The following is a 15,340-nucleotide window of genomic DNA, read 5'->3' on the forward strand; positions in this document are numbered from 1 at the left end:
TGCCAGATTATCAGGACACCACACACTACATACACACACATACAGGTCTGTTGTCTTCGTCTCTTCTCTGTCCACTTTTCTCCCAATTCTCTCTCTTCCTCCATTCCAACATAGAACATCATAGAAAAAGAAGACATGCTACCTCCACGTTTCTCTGCCTGAAGGGCAACTCTCAACTCCCACCCCCTTCCATCCCCCTGCCTCACCTGAGAAAATAGTAAACAGCCACCACCCACTCTGCATCACTTTCCCTCACCCACTTCAATGGTAAAACAGGTAGCTATATTCCTTCATTCCCGTCTTTCCTCCCCTCTCAAGTCACAGTGAAAAACCCCTCCCGCCCTCTCTCTCTCAGGTGACCACCCTCCACCGCCTCCCCCCTCCCCTCTCTCTAGGAGTAGGAGAGGTGAGAGCCGTTGGAGATGTGCGAGGTGACCGAGGTGCTGCGGTTCAGCACCCCGTCGCCTCCACCCGCCCCGCCGGGTCCCCCTCCGGAGGCCGTCCTCCTCAGCGGCTGGGGGCTGTTCCTCAGGGCCATGAGACTGGGACCGCCCCTGACGGCCAGCCCCCCGCCCCCGCCGTACACCCCTCCCTGCGAGGAGGACGAGGAGGAGGGCCCCGAGATGAAGGGGGGAGTGTGTGGAGGCGGCGGCAGCAGGGCCAGGGACTGAGAGGAGGAGCGCGAGGGCAGGTGGTGGGAGAAGATGTGGGGGTGCTGCGGGTGGGCCAGGTCGCCGCCGCCCCGGGCCCCGGCCCACTCCCTGTCCCTCTCCTTCTCCCGCTCCTTCTCTCTATCCCTCTCCCGGTAGAGCTGGGGCGTGCTCTGGTGGTGGTAGTGCTGCGGCAGGTGATGGCGGTGGTGGTGTTGTTGGGAGGAAGACGAGGAGGAGGAAGAGGAAGCTGACGAGTGAGACAAATGATGCACCTCCCTCCCATCCCTCTCCAGACCCAACCCCAGAGTAATGCCGTGAGAAGAAGAATCTCCTCTGCTCCCCCCTCCACTGCTACTACTGTTGTGGCTGCGGCGCGAGTGCGGCTGGGGCTGGGCGATCTGGGGGTGCATGCCGTCGCTCCAGTGGCCCCCGCCAGAGCGGGACCCTGGTGGGGCATTGGGGTAGCCCTGCTTGGGGTAGGCCTCGCTGGGGATGCCCGTGAGGGCCATGTTGCTGAAGCCCAGACGGAGGCTCTCCGAGTCGAAGGACTCGATCTCACAGGCCTGCCGCTCCAGGAGGGTGCGGATGCGCTCTGAACGCTCGTTCTGCAGCAACAGCATCTCCTCCTCAATCTGTGGGTAATAGGGGGAACAGGGGCACAGAAGTGTTGAACGTGAGAAAACACCCATAAACACACACACAAGTAAACACACACACACAAACACACTCTGAGATCTCTCCAAGGTTACACATCTGGCCCATTCAAAAAGTCATTTTTTTAAATCCCAAACTCAAACACCCGGCCTAGGCACTCCTGTTGATCTGAGAGGATTGGATAGATACAGTATAAGCATTCTGGTAATAGCCTCTGATTGGTTGTAATATTGCTTCCACAAGCTCAGCTGGTAGAGCACGGCGCTTGTAACGCCAAGATAGTGGGTTTGATCCCCGGGACCACCCATACACAAAAAAAATTATGCACGCATGACTGTAAGTCGCTTTGGATAAAAGCGTCTGCTAAATGGCATATTATTATTTATTATATTATCCAATTCGGTCAGATCTACAGGAGTGCCTAGGATGTAGGGGGGTTAGAGTTTGGGATTACATTTTCAATGGGCCAGATATGTAACCTTGGATTTTCATTTTGGACAAACATCCAAGACATCTCTTAACATCCAAGACAAAAGTCCAGGGCTAGGCGGTCGATATGGAATTAAGCCACACTCTCTCAGTCGGACCCAATTCGCTCCCTAACCCTCCTTTTGGCCCTAATCCTTTGATGTTTGCAAATCTGTAAGGTGGAAGCAATATGGTGGAAGCTCCTCCACCACACTGGTTATACCTATCCAGACCCTTCAGACACGCTAACATCGAAAGGGTTAAGGGGATGGATAGGGAGCGATTTTGGACCGGCTGTATCTCTCCACCCCTGGCTCCGGGGTGATGTTTCCCCTTGGTACAGATCTAGGACCAGTTTCCCCTCTCCTAACTCTAACCATTTGTGGGTGGAAAGCAAAACTGACCCCAGATCAGCGTCTAGGGGCAACTTCACCCTACACCTACTCTCTGCTCCAGCAGTGCCCGGCGGATGGACACCCTCTGCTCCAGGTCCTTGGCCTCCTGCTCATGCTGCGAGTCGGTGTGGATCTTGATCTTGCTCTGGTAGGCGTTGAGCAGCTCCAACTCCTGCTGCAGCTGCATCCGCAGCACCTGGTACTCTGCCTCCTGTGTCTCATCCAATCGGAGCTGGAGACAGAGTGGCAAATAGGGTGGGGTGTCAGTATAAAGATAGGTGGAGGAAGTGGAAAAGGGAGTTACTTAGGAATAGGGTATAGGGAGACAGAGGGTCAGGACAGGGGATGTGGCGTATTTGAATGGGATGTCTATCTTAGTGTGAGGAAGGTGTGTTAGTTACTAAATTAAAATGTGACATGTTTTGGGTAAATATTATTGACGAGGTAGTGGTTTGTGAGTGAATGTGGTTGAGTGTGTGATGGCTGAGTGCCCTCGACTTCTTTCCATGAGTGTATGATGGGGAAATAACAGTGTTGTATTGTGTGACATGAATAGGGTGTCATAGTTTGTTTGATACATGCTGGGGTATTGATGATAGAGATACAGTAGAGATAATATAGAAACAGTAGACTGTATAGCGCTGGGTATAGCTTGTGAATAGGCCTTTGGCTTCGAGCCTACCAAGTGGAGGAGTGTGGTGAGGATAGGGACAGGGGTGTGTGTGGCCTATGTGAGGTGTTACACGAGGACATGACAGATGGCAGATCTGTGCCACTGAATGTGGGGACAGACAGGAAGGTGTGACTTGCGTATCTGCTATTTGAGGACACAAGACATGTTATGTAATTTTCCAGCAGATGTGAGGACGTGTGGGGGCAGAGAAAGGGGGTTTGGCTTGTTTGAGTGCCATGGACGTGTGGTGGTGCTACATGAGGACCTAACAGATGCACGGAACCGGGGTCTGTTCAGGAGGGTGCAACGCTGTGGAACCTTACAGATAGAAATGTCATGAATAGAGGTGACAAGATTCCTTTTTCTGAATGTCAGAGAGGAGTATTTGTTCTCCATCATATATTTATATCTGAATATTCCACAACGTTGTGCCCTACTAGTCGGTATGGGGTGTATGGGGTGTAACCTGCACATACACTATATATACAAAGGTATGTGGACACCCCTTAAAATAAGTGAATTTGGCTATTTCAGCCACACCCGTTGCTGACAGGTGTATAAAATCCAGCACACAGCCATGCAATCTCCATAGACAAACATTGGCAGTAGAATGGCCTTACTGAAGAGCTCAGTGACTTGGGACCGTCATAGGATGCTACCTTTCCAACAAGTCAGTTCGTCAAATTTAGAGCTGCCCCGGTCAACTGTAAGTGCTGTTATTGTGAAGTGGAAACGTCTAGGAGCAACAACGGCTTGGCAACGAAGTGGTAGGCCACACAAGCTCACAGAACAGGACCGCCGAGTGCTGAAGCAAAATCGTCTGTCCTCGGTTGCAACACTCACTACCGAGTTCCAAACTGCCTCTGGAAGCAACGTCAGCACAATAACTGTTTGCCAGGTGCTTCATGAAATGGATTTTCATGGCCGAGCAGCCGCACACAAGCCTAAGATCACCATGCACAAAGCCAAGCGTCAGCTGGAGTGGTGTAAAGCTCGCAGCAATTGGACTCTGGAGCAGTGGAGACCCGTTCTCTGGAGTGATGAATCACGCTTCACCATCTGGCAGTCCGACGGACGAATCTGGGTTTGGCGGATGCCAGGAGAATGCTGCCTGCCCGAATGCATAGTGCCAATTGTAAAGTTTGATGGAGTAGGAATAATGGTTCGGGCTAGGACGCTTAGTTCCAGGGAAGGAAAATCTTAACGCTACAGCATACAATGACATTCTAGACGATTCTGTGCTTCCAACTTCGTGGCAACAGTTTGGGGAAGGCCCTTTCCTCTTTCAGCATGACAATGCCCCCGTGCACAAAGCGAGGTCCATATAGAAATGGTTTATCGAGATTGGTGTGGAAAAACTTGACTGACCTGCACAGAGCCCTGACCTCAACCCCATCGAACACCTTTGGGATGAATTGGAAAGCTGACTGCAAGCCAGGCCTAATTGCCTAACATCAGTGCCCGACCTCAGTAACGCTCGTGGCTGAATGGAAGCAAGTCCCCACAACAATGTTCCAACATCTAGTGGAAAGCCTTCCCAGAGGAGTGGAGGCTGTTATAGCAGCAAAGGAGGGACCAACTCCATATTAATGCCCGTGATTTTGGAATGAGATGTTCGACGATCAGGTTTCCACATACTTTTGGTCATGTAGTGTATAAATAGAATACAAATATATTTTCCATTGATCTTGCTTTTTAGTCCAGGGCTAGGCTTAATCTGTGTCCGGGAAAACCTCCCCATAATGTTTAAATGAGTGAAATGGGATGATGTCTTTCTTACATTACCAAGTACATTAATGGAGTAAACCTACTCTAAGAGTATGTATTAGGCTGTTTGAGAGGAGGTTTGAATCCTAATCAACCCATCCAATGTGAGTACATCTGTTGTTGAAGTACAGTACAACAATAAAGCTACAGTACTCTAGCAGTAGTCAAGCTGCTTATGCTGAAAAGCATTGTTAGTGCATAGGACAAATTATCTTTTGAATTTCCTGTCTTTTTAGGCTTCAGACAAAAGCTAATATTTCACTTAAAACGTAGTTAAAAAAATAAATAATACAGGGTTTTTTCCTGGAAGGTCTGATAATAGCACATATCATGTCACCAAACATTATTATTGCACTATAACTATTTAAAATGACAGGAAACAACATTGCTATCAATGGCTGCCTAAAGTGATTGTTTTTCAAAATGGTACAGCTCCTTAACAGTTTAAGTTACAGACAATAGCCCAACTGTAAAAAGATCTTACAATTACATAACTAGTTTATGAACTATATAATGATTTAAAAATGCATACATTTGGGGAACCCTGATACACAGTCAAGTTCGATACAAATGTAAGGTTAGAGCCATTATGATATACTGTATGTGTGGCAGAAGAGGTGGGAAAGCGAGCCCAAGGGACGGCATTTATATGCCCTCCAAAGAAAGGTCGGTGGACCAAGATTCAAAGGTCAGATTAGGAAGGAAGAGGTGGTGTTTGCTCATCATTACATCTGGTTGGCAAGCAAATCAAAAATCAAATAAAATCAAATTTTATTGGTCATCTACACATATTTAGCAGATGTTATTGCGGGTGTAGCGAAATGCTTGTGTTCCAAGCTCCAACAGTGCAGTAGTATCTAACAATTCACAACAATACACACAAATCTAAAAGTAAATTAATGGAATTAAGAAATATATAAATATTAGCACGAGCAATGTCAGAGTGGCATTGACAAAAATACAGTAGAATAGAATACAGTATATACATATGAAATGAGTAAAGCAGTATGTAAACATTATTAAAGTGACTAGTGTCCCATTATTAAAGTGGCCAGTGATTCCATGTCTATGTATATAGGGCAGCAGCCTCTAAGGTGCAGGGTTGAGTGACTGGGTGGTAGCCGGCTAGTGATGGCTATTTAACAGTCTGATGGCCTTGAGATAGAAGCTGTTTTTCAGTCTCTCGGTCCCAGCTTTGATGCACCTGTACTGACCTCTCCTTCTGGATGATAGCGGGGTGAACAGGCCATGGCTCGGGTGGTTGATGTCCTTGATGATCTTTTTGGCCTTCCTGTGACATCGGTTGCTGTAGGTGTCTTGGAGGGCAGGCAGTGTTCCCGCGGTGACGCGTTGGGCAGACCGCACCACCCTCTGGAGAGCCCTGCGGTTGCGGGCGGTGCAGTTGCCATACCAGGCGGTGATACAGCCTGACAGGATGCTCTCAATTGTGCATCTGTAAAAGTTTCTGAGCGTCTTAGGGGCCAAGCCAAATTTCTTCAGCCTCCTGAGGTTGAAGAGGTGCTGTTGTGCCTTCTTCACCACACTGTCTGTGTGGGTGGACCATTTCAGATTGTCAGTGATGTGTATGCTGAGGAACTTGAAGCTTTCCACCTGAGGGAGAGGTTATTTTCCTGGCACCACTCCGCCAGGGCCCTCACCTCCGCCTGTAGGCTGTCTCGTCGTTGTTGGTAATCAAGCCTACTACTGTTATGTCGTCTGCAAACCTGATGATTGATTTGGAGGCGTGTGTGGCCACGCAGTCATGGGTGAACAGGGAGTACAGGAGGGGGCTGCGCACGCACCCTTGTGGGACCCCTGTGTTGAGGATCAGCGAAGTGGAGGTGTTGTTTCCGACCTTCACCACCTGGGGGCGGCCTGTCAGGAAGTCCAGGACCCAGTTGCACAGGGCGGTGTTCGGACCCGAGCTTAATGATGAGCTTGGAGGGTACTATGGTGTTGAAGCCTGAGCTATAGTCAATGAACAGCATTCTGACGTAGGTATTCCTCTTGTCCAGATGGCATAGGGCAGTGTGCAGTGCGATGGCGATTGCATCGTCTGTGGATCTATTGGGGCGGTAAGCAAATTGAAGTGGGTCTAGGGAGTCAGGTAAGGTGGAGGTGATATGATCCTTAATTAGCCTCTCAAAGCACTTCATGATGACAGAGGTGAGTGCTACGGGGCGATAGTAACTTAGTTCAGTTACCTTTGCTTTCTTGGGTACAGGAACAATGGTTGACATCTTGAAGCAAGTGGGGACAGCAGACTGGGATAGGGAGAGATTGACTATGTCCATAAACACTCCAGCCAGCTGGTCTGCACATGCTCTGAGGACGCGGCTAGGGATGCCGTCTGGGCCGGCAGCCTTGCGAGGGTTAATACGCTTAAATGTCTTTCTCACGTCGGCCACGGAGAACAAGAGCCCACAGTCCTTGGGAGCGGGCCGCGTCGGTGGCACTGTGTTATCCTCAAAGCGGGCGAAGAAGGTGTTTAGCTTGTCCGTGAACAAGATGGGGGATGGGTGAGGGTTTGTTAGAAGTCAGTAGGGCTCTTTTTTTTCTTTTTCTTAGTAGAACAGGATTAGGTAGGAGGGTTTTGTTTTTCTTAATGTTGGTTTCTTTATTCATTTAGTCTGTAAGCTTTGATTGACTACACACTCCATTACAGTAGGCGGCGGCATTTCGAGAAGTGGAATTGTTTAGATTGTGTGTGTATCCACCTCCCAGAGGAAGCGGGCGCTTCGAGTCACGTAGCTTGGAGCTCAACGTGTAGTGTTCTTTGCTCTCCGGAGCAGGGCGCCGCTAAAAAGGGTGATCAGTGGGGTAGAGTTGAGTGTAGTCTGTGATTCTCGTCGTATGGTGAGACTGAGAATAACCCGTCTGTCTTGTTGAGCTTTGACACAGAGTTTCTACCTGATAAGGTCAGGTTAGGTTATATTTGCTATTCTGTGAGGGCCTATGTTCCGAACCCACTTCAGTGCTTTAGGTGCCAAGGATTCGGACACGCAGCAGTGGGTAGAAGGGAGATCCCATGATGTGAGAAATGTGCAGGAGGGCATAGTTAGAGGGAGTGTACAGTTGGAATAGAGAAAGCATTGTGTGTCAAATCTGGGGGTGTCCATGCAGCTCGGGTCCGAAGTGCCCTGTGAGAGAGAGACAGGTTGGGATTGCCAGAGTTCAAGTGGGGCAGAACGTTTCCTATGCTGAGGCAGTGAAGAGTGTAGGATAGCCCAACGGTGAGTGAGAAGACTGGGAGGCCCCCAGTGAGTAGGCCTGAAGAGAGAGAGCCAGAGAGGATGAGATTTATTGCAAGGTTAGATTTCTTGCATTTATAGCCATGGTGATTAACTGCACTGCACTGATGGAGTGGAAATCACAGAAGATAGATGTGGTAGTTGCAGCAGAAGACAAATATTTGGGTGTGAGAGATTTTAGTGCAGAAGATCTAGAGGAAGTTTTGAGAGAGGGGGTTCCATCCTCCCAGGCCAAGGGCCTGGTGTAGAATCGTTTAGGGCCAAGTAGTGGGATGGGGTGGTGGGTTTTTGGGGATAGTGTATAGGTACAGGGTTAGATGGTGGTGCAATTAAAGTTTTTCCCATTCCTGTTTTCCATTGTTTTTGGTTACCAAAATGTGCAATCCGCACTGCGACCTGCAAAAGGCAGCGATACACAACACAGCATCTAGTCTGCCCGAAAGCCAAACGAAGAAGAAGGCACACTGCTTCAAAGTTAGCTGCTTAGTGATTTCGACGCATGCCTCGGAGCTCCGGTATCAAACATAACATCACTACTAACTAGCTATTATGTTAAGGTAATAGTTGACGCTTTGTTTATTGAAACTGTCTCTGGGCAGTGACGTTAGCTTGCTAGATAGCTAATGTTAGTTAAAACAGACCAAAGGGGTTTGTAGTTAGCATATAGATCTTGTTTGGTTGCCTTTTTGTGCAGATCATTCTATGCATCGTTCTGTTTGTGTCTAGCTAGCTAACAATGTTAAACATCGAACATAGTGGTACTAGCTAGCCACCTAGCTAGCTGAACATTGATAGCTACCTAGCTAACTATTTCATAAGATATAACTATCCCCCCCATAAGATGTATGTGGACACCTGCTCGTCGAACATCTCATTCCAAAATCATGAGCATTAATATTGAGTTGGTCCTCCCTTCGCTGCTATAACAGCCTCCCCTCTTCTGGGAAGGCTTTTCACTAGATGTTGGAACATTGCTGCAGGGACTTGCTTCCATTCAGCCACAAGCATTAGTGAGGTCGGGCACTGATATTGGGCGATTAGGCCTGGCTCGCAGTCTGCGTTCCTATTCATCCCAAAGGTATTCGATCGGGTTGAGGTCAGGGCTCTGTGCAGGCCAGTCAAGTTCTTCCACACCGATCTCGACAAACCATTTCTGTATGGACCTCGCTTTGTGCACGGTGGCATTGTCATGCTGAAATATTAAAGGGCCTTCCCCAAACTGTTGCCACAAAGTTGGAAGCACAGAATCGTGTAGAATGTCATTGTATGCTGTAGCATTAAGATTTCCCTTCACTGGAACTAAGGGGCCTAGCCTGAACAATGAAAAACAGCCCCAGACCATTATTCCTCCTCCACCAAACTTTAAAATTGACACTATGCATTCGGGCAGGTAGCGTTCTCCTTGCATTCGCCAAACCCAGATTCGTCCGTTGGACTGCAAGGTGGTGAAGCGTGATTCATCACTCCAGAGAAAGCGTTTCCACTGATCCAGTCCAATGGTGGCGAGCTTTACACCACTCCAGCTGACTCTTGGCTTTGCGGATGGTAATCTTAGGCTTGTGTGCGGCTGCTCGGCCATGGAAACCCATTTCATGAAGCTCCCGACGAACAGTTATTGTGCTGACGTTGCTTCCAGAGGCAGTTTGGAACTCGGTAGTGAGTGTTGCAACCGAGGACAGGCGATTTCTATGCTCTACGCTCCCGTTCTATGAGCTTGGGTGGCCTACCACTTCACGGCTGAGCCGTTGTTGCTCCTAGATGTTTCCACTTCACAATAACAGCACTTACAGTTGACTGGGGCAGCTCTAGCAGGGTACAAATTTGAAGAACTGACTTGTTGGAAAGGTGGCATCCTATGATGGTGCCACGTTGAAAGTCACTGAGCTCTTCAGTAAGGCCATTCTACTGCCAATGTTTGTGTATGGAGATTGCATGGTGGTGTGCTCGATTTTATACACCTGTCAGCAATGGGTGTGGCTGAAATAGCCAAATCCACTAATTTGAAGGGGTGTCCATATACTTTTGTATATTTAGTGTATACAGCTAGCTAGTTTGATAGAGCTTTCAGTCATTGTAACCAAATAAATCATTGTATTCCCTTTTTAATCTACGTTAACGTTGTAGCTAGCTAGGCAATGTTAGCTAGTTAAGTTAGCGAATGGTACCATTGTATTGCAGATATTAACAGACACTACCTTTGCTAGCAAATTATCTAACTATCTAGTTAGCTAACGTTAGGTCACAGACAACCAAACTAGCCAAAGGTCGCTACTTGGCCAGCTAGCTACAGACTTGAACATTCGGTAATGCAACACTGTTAACTAGCTACAGGCTTGCTAGTTAGCGTTTAATTCCTCCTGCTAGTAGCCTCTTCACTCCCAGTACACATTGGATACACCAATGATGTGTAACTTACAGGTCTCCCAGGGTGAAGAGGCTATCCTGTTAGCTGACATTACTAATAATCGTTTTTCCTGTCAACAAAAATATCTAGGTCCTAAAAGTTATAACGTTAGCTGCCTAGCCCGTTATTTAGCTAGCTAGCTATTTACGACTATGCCAGAAATATCTGGCTATACATTGCTTTGACCTAGTTAGTTAATGTTATCAAACAGAGAGACATTCAAGTCTTAGCTACTATTCTTAGCTAGTTGTCTAATGCTAGCTGTAAACAGCCAAGTTGACTTCCTATTTTAAAAGGCCTTGATGAGTAGAATAACTAGCTAGCTAGCTAATTAACATTAGTATTTGAAACCATCCAGTCCTATGATAAAATGTCTATAATTTACAAAGCATTATTTGTTTCAGTGTAGATCTTTACCACATTTTCTAGATCAAGGATATCCACCTGTAATTCGCCAACACACATTAATCCATTTTAGAGAAAAAGTCAAGGGGTCTGAATACTTTCCGAATGCACTGTAAGTGAGGTCGAAGAAAGTGGTGTGAGGGTGTCAAGTCAAGGGACAGCCAGGAGTGCAGGCAGCTGGCTCGCATGCCCTCACATGCCAAGGCAGGGGTGGGTAAGGTGCTACGGTGGGTTGGAGGTGGTGCGGTGCAAAGTGTGAATGATGTCTCCTTGCCTTACTCACAGCCTGTGTGGACAGCATGTCATTGATGGAGTGGTCGTACTGCTCGGCCAGGATGGCCAGCTTACGCGTCTGCTCATCCTTCAGGCGCTTGAGCACTGCCTTGTGGTCCGACTTGGGCGTGTTCTCCAGCAGGTGGTTGCGCAGGGCCTTGTACTGTCGCGTCTGGATCTTGCACGTGTCCTGGAACTGACGCTTGACCTGGAGTTCTTTGGACTGGAAGAGAGAGAGAGTGTTGCATGACATACTACAATACCCATAATGTTTTGTTTGTAACATATATGGTTTCTTAAGTTCTTTCTCAATTTGTATTTTTGTGATTCCTCACATCCTATCTCCTCGTCTCCTTCTGTATTGTAGTTCCAAGGTACCTCCCCTCTGACCAACTTCTCCAATGGATTTTGAGAAGGAGGCGAGGACAGAGGATGCGGGGAAAGGTGAATTGAGAAAGAAGCTTAATAAAGCTGTTCTGAGGTTAACATAATGTTGTCTTGGCAGTCTCCTTACCAATACAGAGAGAGAGATACAACTGTTTTGGCTGATGTGCTTGAATGTGGTCTTCTGTATATGTGAAGATGCAGTATGTGTATAGGCGATATAGGGCTGTGGAGTGTGCATTTGGATGTTGTACATGGTGGAAGTGACCCCACAAGCAATTGCTTTTCCATGGGAGTTAAAAAATAAGTACATCTATTGAATGCCTACTGTATACTATGTCACAACCCTAAGTGGTGGAACTCTTTCCCCCTGATTTAAACCCTATGCATGCATTGGTGGAGGCAGAATTTGGGAAGACAGGCTCATTGTAATGTTTGAATTGGAATGAATGGAACAGTATCAAATGGAATGGTATCAAACATATACAAATGAAAGTTATAAATTCATAAACGGTTATTATCTATAATAGGTTGTGCATTCCTTAATAATTTCTCAAGTGGGGTGGGGCCGGGAGGTGGAGTATGTAATATGTGTATAATCAATTCATTATCCTATTCACTATCAATTCAGTATGTATCCTGTTCTCTTGTTGTGAATAAAAAAGTGCTGTTTTCCTACAAGACACCATGAGACATCTGTTGGATAAAAGATGTCTTCTCATGAATATTTCACATTAACTTACCTGCAAGATACAACTTCTCATATCCACTTAAGTTGTCAAATATTTCTTAAAATTACCTAGAGGGTAAGTGCGAGTATAATAAGCGACAACTTCAGCTAAAAAAGGCATTAGCTTGATCTTGTATCTCCTAGTTTTCACCTCATTCTAGGTATGTTAGGGTTCATTCCATATCAAATAAAGACGTCCTGATTAATAATTTGGCCAACAAATTGAACATTGTCCACTACTGCCTATACCGGTAAATACTTTTTGATCCATTTGGGGGGAAATTCTGACTCGAGTTAAGCATGCGTAATTTTGGAACGTAATTCCCTTTTTAAGCACTTTTCTCTCTACACGTATTCTGACCTTGAAATTAAACATGAGAATAGCATACTATTCACCAGCCATTCGTTTGGGGTGGAGATCAAATAAATGAAGGCGTGTCTACAGATCCGCCGTATTCTGACCTTCATAATTCCACCAGCTTTACGCATGAGGAAAACATGAATAAGGTCGAGCAACCTGTCAGTTCCAAGTGAAAAAACATTGACTTTACATTTTCCCGATAGAAATGAAACCAATCTCCATGCATTGTAATTTATACATTTATAAGAGCTATAAGACCTACAGTGCATTCGGAAAGTATTCAAACCCTGTCACTTTTTCTTATTAGACTTATTAGACTTATTCTAAAATTGATTAAATACATGATTTATCATCATCAATCTACACACAATACCCCATTATGATGAAGCAAAAACAGGTTTTTAGAAATGTTTGCAAATGTATTAAAAATAAAAAACAGAAATACCATATTTACATAAGTATTCAGACCCTTTGAGGTATAAGGAATTGTCCATTGAGCTCCGAGACAGGATTGTGTCGAGGCACAGATCTGGGGAAGGGTACCAAACAATTTCTTCAGTATTGAAGGTCCCCAAGAACACAGTGGCTTCCATCATTCTTAAATGGAAGAAGTTTGGAACCACCAAGACCTAGAGCTGGCCGCCCGGCCAAACTGAGCAATCGGGGCAGAAGGGTTGGAGTTCCTCTGTGGAGATGTGAGTACCTTCCAGAAGGACAACCATCTCTGCAGCACTCCACCAATCAGGCCTTTATGGTAGAGTGGCTAGACGGAAGCCACTCCTCAGTAAAAGGCACATGCCAGCCCACTTGGAGTTTGCCAAAAGGCACCTAAAGGACTCTCAGACCATGAGAAACAAGATTCTCTGGTCTGATGAAACCAAGATGGAACTCTTTGGCATGAATGCCAAGTGTCACTACTGGAGGAAACCTGGCACCGCTCATCACCTGGCCAATACCATCCCTACAGTGAAGCATGGTGGAGGCAGCATCATTCATTGGGGATGTTTTTCAGACTCCGACTCTTTTCTCTGTGTATATCAATGATGTCGCTCTTGCTGCTGGTGATTCTCAGATCCACCTCTACGCAGACGACACCATTTTGTATACATCTGGCCCTTCATTGGACACTGTGTTAACAAACCTCCAAATGAGCTTCAATGCCATACAACACTCCTTCCGTAGCCTCCAACTGCTCTTAAACACAAGTAAAACTAAATGCATGCTCTTCAATCGAACACTGCTGGCACCCGCCCACCCGACTAGAATCACTACTCTCGACGGGTCTGACCTAGAGTATGTGGACAACTACAAATACCTAGGTGTCTGGTTAGACTGTAAACTCTCATTCCAGACTCACATTAAGCATCTCCAATCCAAAGTTAAATCTAGAATCTAGAATTTCGCAACAAAGCCTCCTTCACTCATGCTGCCAAACATGCCCTCGTAAAACTGACTATCCTACTGATCCTTGACTTCGGCGATGTCATTTACAAAATAGCCTCCAACACTCTACTCAGCAAATTGGATGTAGTCTATCACAGTGCCATCCGTTTTGTCACCAAAGCCCCATATACTACCCATCACTATGACCTGTACGCTCTTCTTGGCTGGTCCTCACTACATATTCGTCGCCAAACCCACTGGCTCCAGGCCATTATAAATCTCTGCTAGGCAAATCCCCGCCTTATCTTAGCTCATTGGTCACCATAGCAACACCCACCCGTAGTATGCGCTCCAGCAGGTAAATCTCACTGGTCATCCCCAAAGCCAACACCTCCTTTGGCCGCCATTCCTTCCAGTTCTCTGCTGCCAATGACTGGAACGAACTGCAAAAATCTCTGAAGCTGGAGACACTTATCTCCCTCACTAACTTTAAGCATCAGTTGTCAGAGCACCTTACCGATCACTGCACCTGTACACAGCCCATCTGAAATTAGCCCACCCAACTACCTCATCCCCATAATGTTATTTATTTTGCTCATTTGCAACCCAGTATCTCTATTTGCACATCATCTCTTGCACATCTATCATTCCAGTGTTAATACTAATTGTAATTATTTTTGCAATGTCCTATTTATTGCCTTACCTCCAAAACGTGCTACATTTGCACACACTGTATATATATTTTCTGTTGAATTTTTTTTAACTTTATGTTTTGTTTTACCCCATATGTAACTCTGTGTTGTTGTCTTTATCACACTGCTTTGCTTTATCTTGGCCAGGTCGCAGTTGTAAATGAGAACTTGTTCTCAACTGGCTTACCTGGTTAAATAAAGGTGAAATAAAATAAAAAATAAAAATACTTGCTCCAGAGCACTCAGGACCTCAGACTGGGGCGAAGATTCACCTTCCAACAGGACAATGACCCCAAGCACACAGTCAAGACAATGCAGCAGTTGAGCCCTGACTTGAATCCGATCGAACATCTCTGGAGAGACCTGAAATGAGCTGTGCAGCGACGCTCCCCACCAACCTGACAGAGCTTGAGCGGATCTGCAGAGAAGAATGGGAGAAACTCCCCAAATACAGGTGTGCCAAGCTTGTAGCGTCATACCCAAGAAAGACTTGAGGCTGTAATCGCTGCCAAAGGTGCTTCAACAAAGTACTGAGTAAATGGTCTGAATACTTATGTAAATGTGATATTTCCGTTTTTTATTTGTAACACATCTCACAAATGTCTAAAAACCTGTTTTTTCTTAATCATCATTGGGGGGGGGGGGGGGGGGGGGATATAATTGGTTAAAGAAAATTGTGATAAATAAAAAAGTTTACCAGTTTCATTGACAGCCGTCCCATATAGATTGCAAAATAGTTGGGAAGAGATTTTTGACGTACCGATTCCATGGCATAGTGTTTATGAATTGATACGCAAAACGACGCCAGATTCAAAATTTAGGATTTTTCCATTTACCGCACTCAATT

General features: G+C 46.2%; 1 protein-coding gene across 1 annotated transcript in view; it reads right to left on the bottom strand.

Annotated features, from left to right (window-relative positions):
• Positions 1–391: 391 nt before the first annotated feature.
• LOC311101033 (serine/threonine-protein kinase TAO2-like) overlaps positions 392–15,340 on the bottom strand; it is a gene marked incomplete at its 3' end in the record, with an annotated part of 57,067 nt that continues 42,118 nt past the window's right edge. The window contains exons 18-20 of the mRNA XM_084142046.1: positions 10,954–11,166; positions 2,220–2,402; positions 392–1,285 (exon numbers count right to left, since the gene is read on the bottom strand). Coding sequence (XP_083998172.1) covers positions 392–1,285; positions 2,220–2,402; positions 10,954–11,166 — 1,290 coding nt within the window. The remainder of the gene's footprint in view (positions 1,286–2,219; positions 2,403–10,953; positions 11,167–15,340) is intronic.

The sequence above is a fragment of the Coregonus lavaretus genome (assembly GCF_964263955.1).
Source record: "Coregonus lavaretus genome assembly, chromosome: 25".
In the NCBI taxonomy this organism is placed as follows: domain Eukaryota; kingdom Metazoa; phylum Chordata; class Actinopteri; order Salmoniformes; family Salmonidae; genus Coregonus; species Coregonus lavaretus.